The sequence below is a fragment of the Thermothielavioides terrestris genome, chromosome 1 (genome assembly GCF_000226115.1).
Source record: "Thermothielavioides terrestris NRRL 8126 chromosome 1, complete sequence".
In the NCBI taxonomy this organism is placed as follows: domain Eukaryota; kingdom Fungi; phylum Ascomycota; class Sordariomycetes; order Sordariales; family Chaetomiaceae; genus Thermothielavioides; species Thermothielavioides terrestris.
Window position 1 is genome coordinate 5,808,342 of NC_016457.1, and position 20,658 is coordinate 5,828,999.

General features: G+C 35.3%; 1 protein-coding gene across 1 annotated transcript; it reads left to right on the forward strand.

The window, feature by feature from the left end:
* Positions 1 to 20,121: 20,121 nt before the first annotated feature.
* On the forward strand, positions 20,122 to 20,373 carry THITE_2037473 (uncharacterized protein; the record flags this gene model as incomplete). The annotated part of the gene is made up of 1 exon (XM_003649958.1): positions 20,122 to 20,373. A coding segment is annotated over one exon (252 nt), but the record flags the coding sequence as incomplete, so codon positions are not given.
* Between the last annotated feature and the right edge of the window lie 285 nt (positions 20,374 to 20,658).

The window sequence follows — 20,658 nt, forward strand, 5'->3', positions numbered from 1 at the left end:
AAGGGTTATAGTTAGGGTGAGGGTCAAGGTTAGGGTATAGGTTAACTTCGTTTTCCTTTTTTCAATTTGGTTGAGGTTTTACGAAGTTGTTGCTACAAGTCTTTGCAATTCTTCGTTGTTGATGTTGCTCGAAGTCGGAGCGACCTACTCCCTTGTAGCAATTTGTAAATACTTGTAAGCGGTAGGTTCCGAAATTAGTCTTGGCGGGACCTCTTTAAGAATAACCGCTAGGAGAGGTCCGTGCCTAGGCCTGCTAAGACGTAATCCTATACTAGCTTATATATAACGCTGTCCGCTAGACCCTTTGAGAACCTAGCCTACTTTTTGTAGAGAACGCCTTTGAAAGAGGTCTGAGAGTAAAATTCGAGATTCCTTAAGTCGAGGTATAGTTTTGTATAAGAGCTGAAAAAAAGTGCTTAATCACTCGCTAATATCTCTACTACTATATATCGTATCGCCAAGGCGATTATAGTCTGAAGATCGCCATTGATAAGCGATTCTAGTGAGCCTACTTTTGTATATATAGCGATAGTTTTTTCCTAAACGGTTGCTTCCAATGTAAATTTCACTTCGAGGTATAGCTTTTAATCTAGTCGATAACCCCCCTTTAACTTCTATAACAATGTATCAAACTTGATCAAATTTGGCATTAACGATATACTTATCTAAGCGATCCTTAGAGCTTATTTTTCCTCCCTTTGATCCAACTATATTGCTAAATAGTAGCTTAGAGGGTATAGAAAATAGTATAACGAGCTTGATCGCGGGTATCCTAGGCTTGTGGGTATCCTCCTAGCCAACGTAGGCATCTATTATACGCAACTGTGGCAAGGGCACCTATAACCGCACCGCGGTCAAGGGTAACGAGTGTTCCCCTTAAAAAGGGAACCTCGCCTACAACCCCTTTATAGAACAGTAGACTATATCAATATACTTTTATGACATATACTAGTGTTCAAGAGTACCGCCTTATCGGCTAACGAGGCTAAGAGACATTGATCTTTCTTATCCTTATACGTTTACCGCTAGATAGTTACCGAGCACCATCTATATATAACAAGTGGTACCTACTAACGATTTAAACCTATTCGCTTCCTATCGAGGGGAGCCTAGTTCAACTCGGACAATATTACGAGTTACGCCTAGTAAGTTGTATAGAGCAACGCCTAAAGTAGATAATACTCCTTTATAAGGAAGTAAGCCTCGGAGTATATAATTTATAATGAACCAGTTTATAACCTAGATACTATTACTCTAATACTAAGTATTTGCGAAAGGTTAGAAGCTAGACGGATTTAAGCCTTATAAACGCCAACGTCTATAGGGATATATAGTAGATATTCAAGTTCATTAAGGACTTTGAGATTATCTACAACGTCCAATAGATAACTGTTATTAATCCCTAAAAACTCTAATACTTAGAAGCTATAATATTACTCGAAGAGGTACTAAAAGGAGACGTCTACGTCCAATAGTATATTAAAATACTATATATCTTAGAGTATCCTCCTTCTTAGATACTCGACAATTATATTCCTTATATCTACCTTATAACCATTAGGTATAAAGTCCAAGTAGCTATCAATAAGAACCTTATCCTAGACCCTAGGATCAAAGATGCCGCCTTAGAGACTAAGGACTCGACCTAAGAAACGTTAAAGACCTTAGGACTAGAAAGTCGGGGACCGCTAGAGACCCTGAAACCTTAAGGGACCAACGCTTAGTAACTAGGACTAGCTATACTACTAGAAATATTAGTAAAAACTAGATATAATCCGACTAAGGACTAGTTAGCAACTCTACTAAGCCTAACCTTCTAGGAGCAACTAAAGCCCTAAGATATATTAACTATTCTTTAATAGAGATATAAAGCCTATACCGTTAGCAACTATAATCTTAGTAGCTACTATTAAAGATAGCTAGAAGGATTATAGGATCTACTACTATAGAACCGACAACCTAAAGAGGAAGACCTATTATCTCTAATAGCTTAGCTAATTAGTATTTTCGACTAGGTTCCCTAGCTACTACTATAGACGCTAAACTAGCTATCCTAGCACTTATCTAGACGTCCTGAACTAAATATAGTTATCTAGGACCCTAGAACGGAATATATAGACAGTTCAGTTGATTCTAATGTCTCTTTACTATTCTAAGAGATACTAAGCCTACTATATAGACAGTAGCTACCTTAAAAGGGGCCCTTTAGCTAAGTATCTAGACTTTCTAAATAAATAGCTAGAGCTATAGACAACTAAGGTATATTCACTATATAGAACTTCCTTACCTAGATAGCTAAGATAATAGAGAACCTAAATATTATAATCGAAAGAGCGAATAGGGCTATAGGCAAAGAAGACTATTAAACTGAAACTAAAGACAAAAGCATTATATCTTTATAGGTACCTACATCTATAGCAAAATAGAAGATCTAGGACACTAGTCTCTTTTAGCTAAATATAGAGAACGAAGCTAAGGAACCCTAGAACCTATAGTACAATAAATAGTAGCTATACTATAGGGACGTCAACCTTTAGGTTAAATAGATAGATCAGGTTATCAGATACTATCCAATAAGAGAAGAGACCCTATATATAGAGATATAGACCCTACTTCGAGGATCAACGCTATAATAGTATAAGTAACAACTATTAGCTATAGAAAAAGTAGCACTTACTATATTTATAAAAGTATAGACTAAACACTTGAAAAAAGAGTTTAGTATCAAGAGGTACAAAGTGGAAAAATAGCTAAACGAAAACTAGTATATCGCAAAGGACAACTATAAAGACAAGCTAATTAGAAAATTCGCTATAAAGTACTTCAAATATATATATATCTAAGGAAATACTACTAAGGAGCAACGTCTAATATACTTCTATAACTACCTCTATCTAGAACTTCGTTAGTTATACTTTAAACTAGATATAACTATAGAGACAAGTATATTCCTTAGTATCCTCGACACTAAAGTATATATCGTTAAGGACAAGCTTCGCTAGGACACCGCTAAGGGCTATATCATTAGCTATAGCCCTATCACCAACAATATAGATATAGAGTACAACGACGAAAGACGAGGAGACGACTAGGAGAATAGCAGAGCCTTTTAGATAAATAGAGGTAAAAGAGGATATCGCAACTATTAGAAAAGAGACAGAGATAGACCCTAGCGACTTAGAAACAACTAGCATAGAGATAGTAATTAAGTACAACTATTCAATGATCAAAACTTCTATAGCTTAACTAGACGTAGAAGAGAATACTAACCGTTTAACAACTATAGAGGAGGAGTCAAACCGTTCAACAGCTAAAGAAGAAGTAACAATAGTAACTATAGAAGACGACCTCGATAGCTTTAATAGGTTCAGATATATATATACAAAAGATAGTATAAAGATAGTATCTTCGTATACTATAACGAGATTAAAGTAATAGAGGACGACGAAGACACTAACCTTTATTGTAAAATGCTAGAGAAGACTAAGTACATTCTCGTCGACGAATATAATATTAAAGCCGAAGACAAGGAATTAGAAGACGAGGAAGTCGATAGTTCTTACTACTTATATTACACCTTTTATTAGCCTAGCCTAGGTCGAAGCAAATAGCTATAATAGCTTCTCTAAATTCAACAATGCACCGCTTATAGCAAAGTCTTCGCGATACGTTGTAAGCTTTTTGAATATATAGCCAACGACGGCAACGAGGATAAGTATAGACCTATACAACCTTAGATAGACTATTAGCACAACCTCAATAATAATAAGGACGAACTTAATAGTAAAGACATAAACTTTATACTAACCAAAGGATAGATCGTAGAAGCGTAGCCCTATATACTGCTACTAAAGGCGTTAGATAAGCAAGCTATATACCTTATAATCAATATCAATGTAAACCTAGGCGAGCTAAGTACCAAAGTTTACTTCGATATAGATAGTAATACCAACCTCGTCGACAAGGAGTTTATCTCTAAGTAGGCTAAAAACCTACGTTAGATTAATATAAAGCCGTACTTTATTAAAGGTATCGGAGCCTATATAGAGGTCAAAAAGCAAGTCGAGTTTGACTTCTATATCCAAGGAATCGTCTATAGCACCAATATAGAAGGTTACTTTACAATAATAGCCGACGTTATCGAAGGTTTAAGAGCAAAGCTATTGATTAGAATTAACTTTATACTTTATAATAGAGTAAAGATTGACCTCAATATATCTATCTATTACTTTTAGTCTATTTACAATATAAAGGTAAAAGTATATATAGAATAGAAGAGAACGATCTAGAAGGTAAAAGCTATAAATATTGTAATAGTCGCACCTATAACGGAATATTTAATCGAGACTATATTCAAGCCTATAAATACCAATAACAATAATCTAAGTAGCTAGAAACGTAAGCTCTACTTCGCTTTATACATCGAAGGCATCCTAGACACTATCGTAGACGTAAAAAGCGTATACTAGGCCGTCGTAAGGAATAACACCGCCTACCTAATCACCTTTATTGAAGGTCAATATATCGAACACCTTCTTTAGCATAGCCTAGAGAAGGACATCTAAACAATGGTATAGAACCTTATATAGTAAACCTAGGATAATGTTGCAAATAGCAAATATATATAGATAACGACAACTATATAATAAGAGCCTAGCGGTAAAGAACTAATAACGAAAACACTGACAAAGGATAAATATAAGCCGCCTAATAAGTAGAAGTTCTATATACTATCCTATAGCATTGAGAAACTAGACGATATCCTATATATTAAGTTAATAGCAGGGGTAAACGTCTATAGTAGAGACAAATAGTATATAGAAGAAGTAAAGGCACTACTAGACAAATATAATGTCTTCTATAACCGTAGTATTGTCCTTATACTAGAGGATTAGAAGATAAGGATCCTACTTATCGATAGATAGTAGAATCAGCTTAAGCCTATTTAGATCTATCTATTAAGCACTAAGGACTAAGCGATTATCAACAAAGAGTATAACAAGCTATAAGTGTAAGGAAAGATAGACTTTATAGACTAGCCAACTCCTATCGTTTACCTAGTCTTCGTAGTCTACTACACAGTCACTAAGAAAACGAAAGGCAGAGCTATAATAGACCTTTAGCCCCTAAATACGTTAGTGGTACTAGACGTCTACCCATTGCCCAACTAGGACGACATTATAAATATAATAACAGGCAATATTAGATTGGGGTGATAGACTACCTGGATATAGGGGGACCTAGTTTTCTACTTTTCTGTTTGTCTCAGAGCGTTGCATTCGTTGTCAGGGGGTCTAGCCCTCTAATTATATATATTTAAGTGGGCTAAGCCTATCTTCTTTATTATCAAGTAAGACATTAAGTAGTTGTCAATATACGTTCGTTGACACTACGTTGGTAGTCCTCCTTCTTCTAGGAAGGCTATTGAGCCTCTCCTTGCGTTGTTCTACCTCTGTCTAGACAGTAGGTATTCGAGCTATTGAGCTCTAACTATATTCTTATTGTCTTTTGTCTTTCTACTATATCCTATTAGACGTATCTAAGCTATATGTCTTCCTCTTAGGAGACATCCTTCCTACTACTCGATATACACTATCTTTATCTGTCTAAAGGTATACTATATTCCTTTAGGAGCTATCTTGTACACCTGATCCTAGGTGTAGTAGGGTAGGTTGGTATAGAGGTTTTACACTATTTCAAATAGGGGCTTAATTAGGGAGGAGCTTAGCTCTATATCTAAATGGGATAGTATAGACTACAAAGTCTTCTAAGATCGTAGAACTATACGATACTATATTAATAGCTATACGACAACGATATAGCCGACCTATTAAGGCTCTAGTATACCGATACTAGCATCTCTAGGAGGTATAGAAACCTATTGAGGTATATATGTTCGAGGGGTCTATTGAGACCTTGTCCTAGGAGACCTTCCTTTGCTTAGACGGCGTAGGATATCGAAAAGATATCTTGTTATCCCTAATACTTCGAAGACCTATTAAGGCTTCGTTATTATTAACGTAGTGGTTGTAAAACGCTAATCTAATCGAAAGACAATAGTTCTATCTTTCTAAATAGAGATAGAGGTAGAATTTTCATTGATTATTATTTTCTTCCTTAATCTAGCTAAACTAGTTATAAAAGTAGTTAAACGTAGTAGCTACTTATAAGCTTCCGAGCTTAGGACTATACCTTTATAATACTTAGCTCCTTCTAATAGTATATCTAGCACTATTTTATATCGGATATAAGGTCTTAGTATAGACTTTTACTTTTCTTCTTAAAAGCTATACTCTTACCGCTATTATATTAGTTAGGTCTAGTATATTAGTTGCCAAAGGTATCTAGGTGATCTATAAGGAACCTATAGTCATCCTTTAGGGTATTTAGACTATATATTCCAAAGGAACCTAGCTTCTTAAAAGGTTTTCTTCCTCTAGATAGACGTTAAAGGAGTTAACATTCCTATAGAAGTGTATATATTAGTCCTTTTATAGTCTATCAATATAGTTGTTGCCTTTCTTAAAGACAATAGCTAAACGTTTAATGACTAGACTCTAACGATATATATATACACTATCTATAGAAGCTCTAAGAATTCTATTGACCTCTATAACACTATTAATCTTAACGCTAACCTCCGAAGGAGAGTCTAAGGATATATCTGTCTTATAGCCTTTCTAAGGTATACTAAGTAAAGAAGATCTAGCTAAAGTAGCGTAGATACCCCTTTTGTCTTTGCTAAATACCTCTATTCCGCCTATCTATATAGAGGTATCTACGATAATACCTTCTAGTCTCTTTGAAGTCGAAGCTCTAAGGAAGATAACTAAGTATATTCTTACTACTACGTTTAGTACGACCTTTGTAACCCTAGCGAAGGCTAGCCTTTAGGGCCACTTCTCTAGTCAGAATACTATATATTAGATCGAGACCTTCGAAGAGATATATAAAGCTTATTAGGTCACTAATAACAAAACCTATATATACCTATTCGAGCTTTAGTACAACACTATAATCTAACCTATTATTCGTCACTAGGAGAAAAAGGACTGAAAGACCTAGGTAGCTTTCAAGACTAAGTTCCTAAAGCATTAGAAGGGCGACGATTCTAAGTAGTATAGAGATAGAGGTTACCTTTATAATCTGATCGAAGGGAGATACTAGCTAGTTAGCAAAGTTATCTATAACTACTTTAAGTTGATCGACTATATATACGCTATTGCCTCTACTAAAGTTTATAAGGAGCTATAGTATATAATCGTTCTAACTATATAGCGTACACTTGATCAATGGATCTAGGTAGCTCTTAAAGACCGTTAGTATACCCTAAAGAAGGATAATAAAGACTCTATCTATACTACGAAGTAGATAGACTTCCTCGAGTTCGTTTAGAATATTCTTTAGAAGGGTCTTAACGTAGGAGACTTCTTTCTTAAGACCTATAAGCGTAAGATCGATCTATAGAAGTACTACTCGCCTCTAGCTACGCCTACTATCAAGACGACCCCTAAGCTATAGAAGTAGGAAGAGGAGGAGCCAAAGAAAGTTCTTATATCTATGCCTAACGATATCGATGATTTAGCTAATTAGCTCTAGCGTCTATATATCTAGAAGTAGAAGATCGCTAAGCAATTTAAACGGAAGATTAAAGCCCTCCGTTTATATAGAATCGATCCTACTTCTAACGAGATCGAGGTTCTCTAGATATATTTCTAATAGCGGAGCCGCTTATAGGAGAGACGTATTAGCTTTATCACTAGCCTATATATTGATAGTCGTCCTCCTAGCTATAGTAGACCTATAAGCTCTAGCTATTGCTACTATTGTAGTGACTCTAACTATATAGTCCTCAAATATATAGAAGCTATAAAAGCTATAGCTATAGGTCTAATATATTATAAAGGTATAGACTACTGCCTTAGCGATAGGAGTAAGAAGGGCTATACACTAGCTAAGACGATTACCTTTATAAAGGCAAATGTTGATAATATATAAGAGGTTAGTAAAATTAGCTAGCTTATCCTTATATATATAGCCTATTGCCTATAGTATAATAGCTATCCTATATACTAAGTGTACTATCGTAAGTATAAACGCCTAAATAGTCGCTTATTTAAGCTAGATATATCCCTAGTACTAAATAAGCACTACCTCTAGTAGCTTAAACTATATTAAGAGCCTACGACTGTCTAGACGACGATCAATCGTCTTATATACAAAGGGGAGCCTAAGCTCACCTCCACCTTCTATTATATAGCGTCTAATCAGTTGTCGTTTTATATAGTTCTATTAGAAGGAGGTTGTATCTTGACTTAGAAGGTTGTTCTATAGCCTACGCTAAAGGCTAACGAATTCCACCAACTACCTCTTCCTCTCTCTGACCAAACTAAGGGAGAAGCTAAGGAGGAAGCGGACAAGGAAGTAGAGACTATACTTCAAGGTATACTACCTACTAAGCATTAGTTTACTAAAGACGAAATAGAAGATGACTTCTAGATAGGCGGCACTCCTATACCTCTAGTAGAGCCTCCTTATATAACTATCCTTAAGAACCTAGCTATAGCGAATTATACAAAGAAAAAGGAGCTATAGTCTAAGCCGCCTACGCTAAAGGTTACTACATTGCCTCTATATATAAAGGATACGATCTATACTATAATAAAGGCGAAGACTAGTCTAACCCTTAATAACTTAGTCTATATCTTATCTAAATATAAGGACACTCTAATTATATACCTATAGGGCATTTCTACTAACGTCGAGGTCATTGACTATAAAAGGTCCAATATTCCTAAGCTTAATGGACCAACTACTATACCAAAAGATATAAGGGTCTATATATAGGCTCTATATACTAATATAAATATATTTAACGACTCTTCCTCTAGTTAGACTAAAACGGTTCTAGCAATCTTTAGAATTACCAAGGACAATATATAGAGTATCTATATAAGAAGCCTCTAAGAGCGTTAGATTCGTAAGGGTCTACCTAGAGACATTGACGATTATATCTATATCCTACTCTAGAAGTCTATCTCAACGCTTTTAGTCTTATAGTATATAGAACTTAGTATAATAATAAGAGTATAGTCTCTTCCTACTTTATATATCTAGTTTAAGAAGGGCTATTATAATAAGCACTTTGCTTTAATCGACTCTAGTTCAAAGTACAACTATATCTCGATAAATATTGTCGAGAAGTATATAATACTATACTAGCCTACTAAGATTATCTTAAAGGGTCTTTATAGCTTAGCACCGTTCATTAGAGAGACTTAGGTCACTCTATATCTAAGAGGAGTTGGCATCAACCTTCATTTCTTTATAACTAAGGACACTATTAGTAGCTATAAAATAATCCTTGGTATATCGTTTATCAAGGATATTGCTTTAACCTTTAATTACTATAATAGTAACCTAATTATCGTTAATCTAATTATAAAGGGGAAGATAGTCTAGACGTATATCGTCTTTAAGAAGATTATCTAATAGAATCGCCTACTATCTCTAATATAACTATCCGTTTAAAAGCAATTTTAGGGATTGACGAAGAGTCTCGAAAGAATTTTTGACTAAGTAGAGATAGAGGAGAGTGAGACTGCCCTTAGTTTCCTCGACGATCGTATAAGTAAAGTGGTTTTTCATTTCGTTTTATAGAAGTCTTATATACTACTCTTTAACACTCTTTTTCATATTATATATTCTTATTCGTTGTCTTCTTCGTCTAGACGGAAGAAGAAGGGTAAGATCAAATTGTTGCCCTATTCAAAAGGGAAGAGGGGGACCTCGATTGGAAACCCCTTTTCCAATAGAAGGCTAAGGCGAGCGTTCTACTACGAGTTTAGAAAGGCCCTAAGGACGTTTATGCTCTAGAAGAATGTTATAAACAAGGTTTAGCCTATCGACTTAGTACCGTCGGATAGCTCTATACTAGAGAGAGACCTATTGTAATGAGAAAAGCGGCTTACAAAGGCCAAAGCTAAGATATAGTTTAAGAAGGACTAGGAAGACCTTATAGTCCCTCGTTTCTTAGATCTTAAGCTAGGCTCGAGACTTATTAAGGAGTATCTTCGAGAAATGCTTACTATTATAAACGGTTTTTTTACTAAGTTAGAGAGAGAGATATTCGTTAAGATCTTACAAAACTAGGAGGCTACGCTTATATAGGATTTTACTAAGTATAGGCGTATCTATAAAGATGTCGTTTTACCCTAGTATATTAGGACTATCCTATATAAGGCCTAGCAGAGCAAGTTGATCCTAATCTCGAAACTACTAATGTAGAAGGTCGTTGATCTGCTTAGAGAAAGATAGATATAAGGAATCATTGAGTATAGCTATATAAGCTACTATAATAACTAGTTCTTAGTTTTAAAAAAGGACAGTGGTTTATAGCTTATTAATGATACTTAAAAGGCTAATGCTATAACGATCTATAATACTTTCGTTCTACCTATTATAGAGGAATTTAGTAAAGACTTTGAGGGCTATAGACTAATGTCCCTTCTAGATCTCTTCTCTAAATATAACTAGATCAACCTCTATAAGTATAGCTAGGATTTAACGACTTTTATAATACTAATTAAGCTCTTTTATATATATACATTGCTAATAGGAGATATAAATTCCATTGCCTAGTTCTAGCGAGCTATAACAACGATCTTTAGTGACCTTATCCCTAATGTCTATTACGCCTACCTAGACAATATTGCTATAAAAGGTCCCTAATCTAATTATACTAGTTATTTAGATAGAGGAGGACGTCGAGAATTTGTTGTTAAGTATCTTAAGAACATTGATATAGTGTTGCTAAACGTAGAGCTAGTAGATACGACTATCGCCACTAAGAAATCGAAGTAGATGCAACTAAAAGTAGTCCTACTTAGTTATCTCTATATACTAGAGGGGCGCCTTCCTAAAGAAGCGAAGGTGATTAAGATAAGGGAGTAGAAGACCTATTCTAATGTTAAGGAGGTATATACCTTCGTTAGAATAGTCGGATACTACTAGATTTAGATTAAAGGTTTTACAATCATTGCGATTCCTCTATATACTCTAATAAAGAAAGATACTAAATAGAACTAGGGGCCCTTTAAATAGAAGGTAATAGACAAGCTAAAGGAGAAAATCATTACTACTCTAGTTTTAGTGACACTTGTCTATAGTGATCCTTAGTTTAGTATAATCTTTTTAGTCTATAACGCTAGTATCCTCGGATAAAGTAGGGTACTTAAGTAGGTTGGCCCTAATAGTAAAAGACATCTATACTAGTTTAAGAGTAGTATTTAGTTAGAGGTAGAGAAGCGATATAATACTATAAAGAGGGAGTTAAAGGGGCTACTCTTCCTCCTAAAGCGTTTTCGTTACTACCTCTTTAGTATATATTTTATTGTAGAGACCAATGCTCTAGTTCTAGTCTATTAGCTTAATAGTGCTATAAACGATGTCCTAGGTACTCTGATAATACGCTAGATCACCTAGATCTACCTATTTAACTTCGAAGTCAAGTATATCCTAGGTCCTAAGAACGTTGTAGCCAACGTATTGTCCTATAAACCTCCTAGGCCCTCTAACTATATAGAGAAGGAAGTAGAGGAGGATATCGACGATTAGGTCGACGCCTAGATCTTTGTCAACTATATAGGCGAAGAGGCATCGTATCTAGAAGGGAAGCTAGAGCCTATCCGCCTTTAAGACAATTACTCTTAGCGTTTTTAGGATATTGTTTACTTCCTATCGACGATAGAGACCCCGCTAGGCTATAGGCTATACTAAAAACAATATTAGCTTAAAAGGGAAGTAGTAAAGTACTTCGTTAAGGATTATCACCTTTTCCTCTAGAGTATAAACTATTTGTAGTGTTATAGGTACGTTGTTGATACCCCTAAAGAGAGACGTTTAATCTTCAACCGGTGCTATAGCGAAGTTGGCTATTGTAGGAGAGAGGCGACGTATCGATAAGTAACGAACCACTACTATTAGTATAGTATATACGAAGATATAGTAGAGTAGATCTAGGCTTATACGCCGTATTAGGCGTATAATACCTAGAGGTTCGAGGAAGTAGTAAACTAGACTACGCCTCCGCCTTTCCCTTTTACTAAATAGTACCTCGATATCTAATATATACTATCTAGCTATAGGGAGAAGAAGTATTTCCTTATCGAAGTATATAACGATCTTATAGGATACGTCGAAACTAAGATCTTGTCGAACAAGTCCTCCGAGGCTATCAAGTCCTTCATTATACGGTATATCCTTTGTTACTAGGGCTACCCTATTGTTATAGTCGTCGATAGAAGCTCTAAGTTCAAAGGCAAAGTCAAGGAGATCCTTTATAAGCTATAGATCAAGAGAGTTATCATCTTACTATATAATTCGTATATAAACGAAGTGAATAAGGCTAGCTATATCCTAATTGCCACCTTGTTTATAAAGATAACTAATAGTATAGGAAAGAGGTAGAGAGAGCTTTTTCTATATATCTTATATATAGATTGTACAACCGTTAAAGGCTTTTATAGAATATTTCCCTTCTTTCTTACCTACAACTATAAGCCTATTAGTCTAATCAAGTTTAATGTTCCTATCTAGTAAATTCTTACCTAGGACTCTATCTATACCTAGACAAAGGGAAAGGATCCTATAAGACTCTATACAAAGCTCATTGCCCTCTATACTTATATCCTCTAAGAAGCTAAGTATAACTACGAGATTACCGTCGAATAGGTTGCTATAGCTTGCGAAAAGCTAGCTAAACGCTATAATAAGGCCTATAAACGTAAATTTCGCCTAGAAAACGTAGTAATATCTATCGACGACCTTGTCCTTGTCTACAATAACGTTTAGTAGCTAGATATAAGCTTAGTCTAGAAACTAGAGTACTATTAGTTTAGCCTATTCTATATTTAGATAATTAAAGACTAAGACACTTACTTCCTAGAGACTTTAGACGATATACCTATCTAGACACTATATCCTCTAAATCGTATAAAGAAGTTCTTTAAACTAGATAACGTCTAGCTAAAAGTAGATAATATAAACCTATTCCTCTACTTAGAGGGGCGTAGCGACAACAAGCGCTACTACGATAGTCGCTACAACGATAGCTACTTCGATAGAGGCTATCGCCTCGACAATCGCTATAACGAAGTATAGAACGATAGGGGAGCTAATCCTAGCCCTAGCGCTAGCCGAGACTTAGCTACCTTAGCGCTCTACGACGAGGAGATATATACTAGACACTTCTAAGGAGAACGTTACCGCCTCGACAGTCGTTTAAGGCTCTACAAAGATAGCGAAAAGGGGTCTAGTACTGCTAAAGACAACTAGAATATTGGCGATTAGACTATAGGTTGTCAACCCTATCAACTAGCTAAGACTTCCAACAGTAGTCAACTAGTTAGGCTTCCTTATAGTGGCGAACTATATAGCGCTTTAACTAGTTAACGGTATCGCTTTAGTGATCCTTATTACGTTTATAGCGATAGCCTACTAAGGGAGAAAATTATATAAATAGTCGCTAAGGACATCGCGACTATAGTAGAGGAGGAGGTCCTTAAAGAGGAAACCCCTAGTTGTACTATAGCGCCTTAAGTAGGTTAAACTTATACTACTACGAAGAGGGCAAGGAAGGAGCGACCTCGTTAAAAGCTTATTATAGAAATCCTATATAGAAAACCACCTAGTTTTTAACACTGGCCCTCTAGACGTATAAGGATATACAGTTTAAGAAGGGGGGAGGTCCTAGAAGCTACTACCTCCGATAGTTTCGCCAACGTTTTACTACGTTTTCTTCTTAATACCCATTGTTATATTAGCCTCCTATTCGCTAATAATATCTCTATTAGCTATATCTTACTTAATCTTCGTCTATCTACTATCGTTTACTTATTTTTATCCTTTAGGCCCTTATTCTTTTTCGCTAGTACCTAAGTTTTCTTTCTAAGGGGCGGCCCTACTCTTAGAGGCTTTATAGTCGTTCTTACCTTTTCTTTTTCACTTCTACCCTTTAGATAGATAGTTTCTATTATATAGGACTAAGTTTCTTAGAGCTAAAGTCAAGGCTAAGAAAAATCTATAATTAGGATATATAGTCTCTCGATCTACTATCTATAGGCTAAGCTCCTAGACTATATCCTACTTCCTACCTATCCCTATCTGTTTTCTCTATCCCTTAGTAACGTAAGCTCTTATAGTTGGCCTAGTACTATACTATTTGTTCCCTAATAGCAACCTCTAATAGGATAAACTACTCTTAGCCTACCTCTTCTAAGTGTAGCTTTAGCCTAGGATCGTTCTTTAGATCGTATAGAAGATAGTCCTATAAAATCAAGTCCTAAGCTAGGTACTTCTGATTATTCCTATAGATATAAGTCCAAATATACTCTTTCTTTAACTAGATACAGTTGGTATATTTATTGCTAAAGAGAGAAGTGAAAGAAGTATAGCTATTGAAGGGCTAAGTTATATAGACGTCTCCGTCCTTATTAAAAAGAGTTGTCGAATACTAGTACAACAGTTTATAGTTACGACAAAGCACCTTATTACTATAGGAGTATCAGTCTTCCTCTACTTAGAGGGCGAATATAAAAGGGAAGCGCAACGCTTATTTACGACCTTATACCTAGATCAAAAGCGCTAACGCTCAGTTTAAGCGTATAGTAAGATAATATATCTAACGTCTAAGTGGTCTATCATTGTAATGCTCTATAAACACTAGACGAAAGACCTAGGTGTTATAGTGCCACTCAACTACGTCAACTAGCCTATCGTCAATATAAACTAATCGCTATATCCTACATTGATCTTGCTAATTGCTTAGCAAGACCCACTAGATATACAGTAATCTAATGTTTAGTCGATAGATCTTGATTATACTATAGATAGCCTTATATTCGACTAAGATCGTAGTATATTCGTCAGTATAACGCTTATCTTTCGACATTGGTAGATCCTTTATCTTACTTTGGACTACCTAGATATACTTCTAGGCTACAAAGATCGTTGTTTTTAGCACTAGCGAGAGATCGATCTAGCGGTTTATAATCCTATATAGCAATAGCCTCTAGTCGCTCGCTTTATTAGTAATTTCCTACAATATATCGTAGATATGCTAGTTGCTTAGCATTATAGTTTCTAGGTTACGAATTTATATATAGGAGCTATATACGAATTTGAAAAGGAAGTAGAAGACCTAGCTAAGAACCTGATCTAACTAAAGAGAGGAAGGTACTAGAATAAAGTAGTAAGAAGGTTAGAGGAAGAAAATAGTTCTAGGATAGCAAGGAGGAGAAGAAGGCCTTAAGAATTTAGAGGGCGAATACTCATTTCTAGCTAATCAGTAGGCACTATAAGCCTTATCCATTTTCTTTTGCCTAGTTCAAGAAAGAGCTAAGTAGCCCTTCTACTTTCGAAGGCTTGCCTACCCCTTTTTCTTAATCCTCCTACCAATTCGCTTATAATCAACCATTTCTTCTACCTTGTCTATTGTACCCTAATTTTTTCTCGTAATCGTTTCAATTAGTCTAGATCTGTTATACGCAACTGTGGCAAAGGCACCTATAACTGTACTGTGGTTAGGGGTGACGAGCGTTCCCTTAAAAAAGGGAACCTCGCCTGCAACCCCTTTGTAGAACAGTAGACTATATCAATATACTTTTGTAATATATACTAGTGTTTAGGAGTACCGTCTTATTAGCTGACGAGGCTAAGAGGCATTGATCTTTTTTACCCTTATATATTTACCGCTAGATGGTTATTGAGCACTATCTGCGTATAACAAGTGGTGCCTACTAACGATTCGAACCTATTCGCTTCCCGTCGAAGGGAGCTAAGTTTAGATTGGGAGATATTACGAGTTACGCCTAGTAAGTTGTATAGAGCAATACCTAAGGTAGATAATACTCCTTTGTAAAGGAGTAAGCTTCGGAGTATATAATCTATAACGAACTAGTTTACAATCTAGCTACTGTTATTCTAGTACTAAGTACTTACGAGGAGTTAGAAGCTAGATAGATTTAAGCCTTATAAACGCCAACGTCTATAGGGATATATAGTAGACACTTAAGTTTATTAAGGACTTCGAGGTTACCTACAACGTCTAGTAGATAACCGCTATTAATCCTTGAGAACTCTAATATCTAGAAGCTATAGTATTATTTAAAGAGGTATTAGAAGGAGATATCTATATTCAATAGTATACTAAAACACTGTACATTGTAGAGTATCCTCCCTCTTAGATATTCGACAATTATATTCTTTATATCTACTTTACAACTATTAGGTATAAAGTCCGAGTAGCTATTAGCAAGAACCTTATCCTAGACCCTAGGATCGAAGACGCTATCTTAGAGACTAAGGACTTAACCTAAGAAACGTTAGAGACTTTAGTACTAAAGAGTTGGAGATCGCTAGAGACCCTAAAGCCTTAGGGGACCGATAATCAGCAACTAAGACTAGCTATATCGCTAGAAATATTAGTAAAAACTAGATATAATCCAACTAAGAACTAGCTAGTAACTCTACTAAGCTTAACCTTCTAAGAGTAACTAGAAACTTAGGATATACTAACTATTCTTTAATAGGGATACGAAACCTATATCGTTAATAGTTGTAATCTTAGTAGACGCTACTAAGGACTATAAAGAGGATTATAGGATCTACTACCTTAGAATCGACAACCTAAAGAGGAAGACCTATCATCTTCGATAGCTTAGCTAATTAGCGCTTTCGACTAGGTTCCCTAGCTACCGCTATAGACGCCTAGCCAACTATCCTAGTACCTATCTAGGCTTCTTAGACTAGGTATAGCTATTTATTTAGAACCTTAGAACGGAATATATAGATAGTTCGGTCGATTTTAGTGTCTCCTTACTATTCTAAGAGATGCTAAGCCTACTATATAGATAAATAGCTAGACCCTCTAGATAGGGAGCTAGACCCTCTAGATAAGTAGCTAGAGCTATAGATATCTAAGCCGCTTTCGCTATATAGGACTTTCTTACCTAGATGGCTAGAATAATAGAGAACTTAAACGTTATAATCGAAAGGGCGAACAAGGCTATAGGTATAGAAGACTGTTAGCCTAAAACCGAGGACGGAAGTACTATATCTTTATAATCGTCTATACCTACGTTGAAATAGAAGATTTAGGACACTAGTCTCTTTTAGCTAGATATAGAGAACGAGGCTAAGGAACCCTAGGACCTATAGTACAATAAACAATAGCTATATTATAAGGACGTCAACCTTTAGATTAAATAGGTAGATTAGGTTATTAGATACTACCTAGTAAAAGAAGAGACTTTGTATATAGAGATATAGACTCTACTTCAAGGATTAGCGCTATAATAGTACAAGTAGCAGCTCTCTACTATAGAAAAGGTAGTACTAACTATATCTATAAAAGCGTAGACCGAACGTTTAGAAAAGGAGTTTAGTATTAAGAGATATAAAGCAAAGAAATAGCTGAACGAAAACCAGTATACTACAAGGGACAACTATAAAAATAAGCTAATTTAGAAATTCGCTATAGAATGTTTCAAATATATATATATTTAGGGAGATACTACTAAGGAGCAACGTCTAATACGCTTATATAATTGCCTCTATCTAGAACTTCGCTAGCTATACCCTGAACTAGACGCAACTATAGAGATAGGCGTATTCCTTAGTATTCTTGACACTAAAGTATATATTGTTAGAGACAAGCTTCGCTAAGATATCGCCAAGGGCTATATTATCGGCTATAGTCCTATTGCCAACAACATAGATATAGAGTACGACGACGAAGGATAAGGAGACGATTAGAAGGATAGTAGAGTCTTTTAGATAGAAAGAGGTAGAAGAGGATATCGCGATCTTTAGAAAAGAGATAGGGATAAACCTTAGCGACTTAGAAATAATTGGTATAGAGATAGTAACTAAGTACGATCATTTAGTAACTGAAACTTCTATAGTACAACTAGATATAGAAGAGGATATCGACCGTTCAACGATTATAGAGGAGGACTTAGACTATTCAATGGCTAGAGAAGAGGCGATAACGGCAATTAGGGAAGACCACCTTGACTTCGACAACTTCAATAGATTTGGATATATATATATAAGAAGTAGTTCGAAGACGGCACCTTCTTATACTATAGTGAGATTATAGTGATAGGAGACGACGAAGACGCTAACCTTTATTGTAAAATGCTAGAGAAGACTAGGTACGTTCTTGTCGACGAATATAATACTAAAGCCGAGGATAAGGAATTAGAAGACGAGGAAGCTAATAGTTCTTACTATTTGTATTATACCTTTCGCTAGCCTAGACTAAACTAGAACAAACTACTATAATAACTTCTATAGATTTAGCAATATACTGTCTATAGTAGAGTCTTCGCGATACGTCGTAAGCTTTTCGAGTATATAGCCAACGATGGCGACAAAGATAAATATAAACCTATATAACTTTGAATAGACTACTAGTACGACCTTAGTAACAATAAAGATAAGCTTGATAGTAAGGATATAAACTTTACACTGACTAAAGGATAGATTATAGAAGTATAGCTATATATATTGCTATTGAAAGTATTAGATAAGTAAGCTATATACTTTATAATCAATATTAGCGCGAACCTAGGCGAGCTAGGCACCGAGGTTTACTTCGATATAGGTAGCAATATTAACCTTATCGATAAAGAGTTTATCTCTAAATAGGCTAAGAACCTATATTAGATTAATGTAAAGCTATACTTTGTTAAAGGCGTTGGAGCCTATATCGAAGTTAAGAAATAAGTTGAGTTTGACTTTTATATTTAAGGAATCGTCTATAGTACTAAAGTGGATAGTCACTTCACTATAATAGCCGATGTTATTGAAGGTTTAGAAGCGAAACTATTGATTAGAATTGACTTTATACTCTATAACAGAGTAAAGATTGACCTTAATATATCTACTTATTATTTCTAGTCCGTCTACAATATAAAGGTAAGAGTATATATAGAATAGAAAAGAATAATCTAAAAGGTAAAAGCTACGAACATCGTAATAGTCGTACCTATAACGGAATACCTAATCGAGACTATGTTCGAGTATATAGATACTAATGACGATAATCTAGGCAGCTAGAAACGCAAGCTCTACTTCGCTTTATATATCAAAGGTATACTGGACGCCGTTGTAGATACGAAAAGTGTATACTAGGCCGTTGTAAGGAACAACATCGCTTGCCTAATCACTATTGTCGAAGGATAGTGTATTAGACACCTTCTTTAGTATAGCCTAGAGGAGGATATCTAGACGATAGTATAGAACTTTATATAGTAGACCTAGGATAACGTTGTAGACGATAAATATATATAGATAACGACGACTATACAATAAGAGCCTAGCGATAAGGAACCGATAACAAAGACACTAATAGAGGATAAGTATAAGCTACCTACTAAGTAGGAGTTCTATATACTATCCTATAGTATTAAGAAACTAGACGACATCCTATATATCAAGTTAGTAGTAGGGGTGAGCGTCTATAGTAGGGACAAATAGTATATAGAAGAGATAAAGGCACTGCTAGACAAGTATAACGTCTTCTATAACTATAGTATTGTCCTTATACTAGAGGATTAGAAGATGAGAATTCTATTTGTCGACGGATAGTAGAATTAGCTCAAGCCTATTCGGGTTTATCTACTAAGTACTAAAGACTAAGCGATCGTCGACGAAGAATACAATAAACTATATATATAAGGAAAGATGAACTTTATAGACTAGCTAACCCCTGTCGTTTACCTAGTCTTCGTAGTCTATTGTATAGTTGCTAGAAAAACGAAAGGTAGAGCTATAGTAGATCTCTAGCCCTTAAATACGTTGGTAGTACTAGATATATACCCATTGCTCAACTAAGACGATATTATAAATATAATGATAGGTAATACGATCTTTATAGTATTCGACGCTTCTAGATTCTTCTTCTAGCTTCTAGTTGTAGAAGAATATTGTAACTATATAGTAGTTATTAGTCCTAGAGGTTTAGAACGCTTAAACATTGTACTAATAGGATTTAAAAACTTATTAGCTTTCGTATAGCGCTTTATAGACCGTTTGTTCTATAAGTATAAATACTTTGTATATACTTATATCGACAATATCATTATCGCTAGTAAGAATATAGAGGAGTACCTTAAGTACGTTAAGACAGTTCTCGATATCTTTGACAAGGTATATATTTACATTTCGGTAGAAAAATCCTTTATAGCCTACCCGTCAATGAGACTGCTTAGCTATATAGTCAATGGCAAAGGAGTAGCTAAGACAGACGATAGGATCGCTATATTTAAGAAACTTAAGTTTCCTAATACCTTTGAGACCTTAGAGTAGTACCTTAGTATAGTCGGATAGCTATATAAAGGTATCCTGTAGTATATAGCGAAAGTATAGCCTTTATAGGACTATAAAACTAAGCTCCTTGCCTAAGGGAGAGTAAGCAGAGACCTTCCTATCGCTAAGTCGAAGAACGCTAGGAAAGTATTCACTTCGAACGTTAAATTCAAGCCTATACTAGTGGAACTAGAGTCCTTTAGGTTGCTATAGGAATACCTATATAAGTAGTACTTCCTATATTATTATTGTTCTAATAAGCCGCTATTCATTAAGCTCGATATA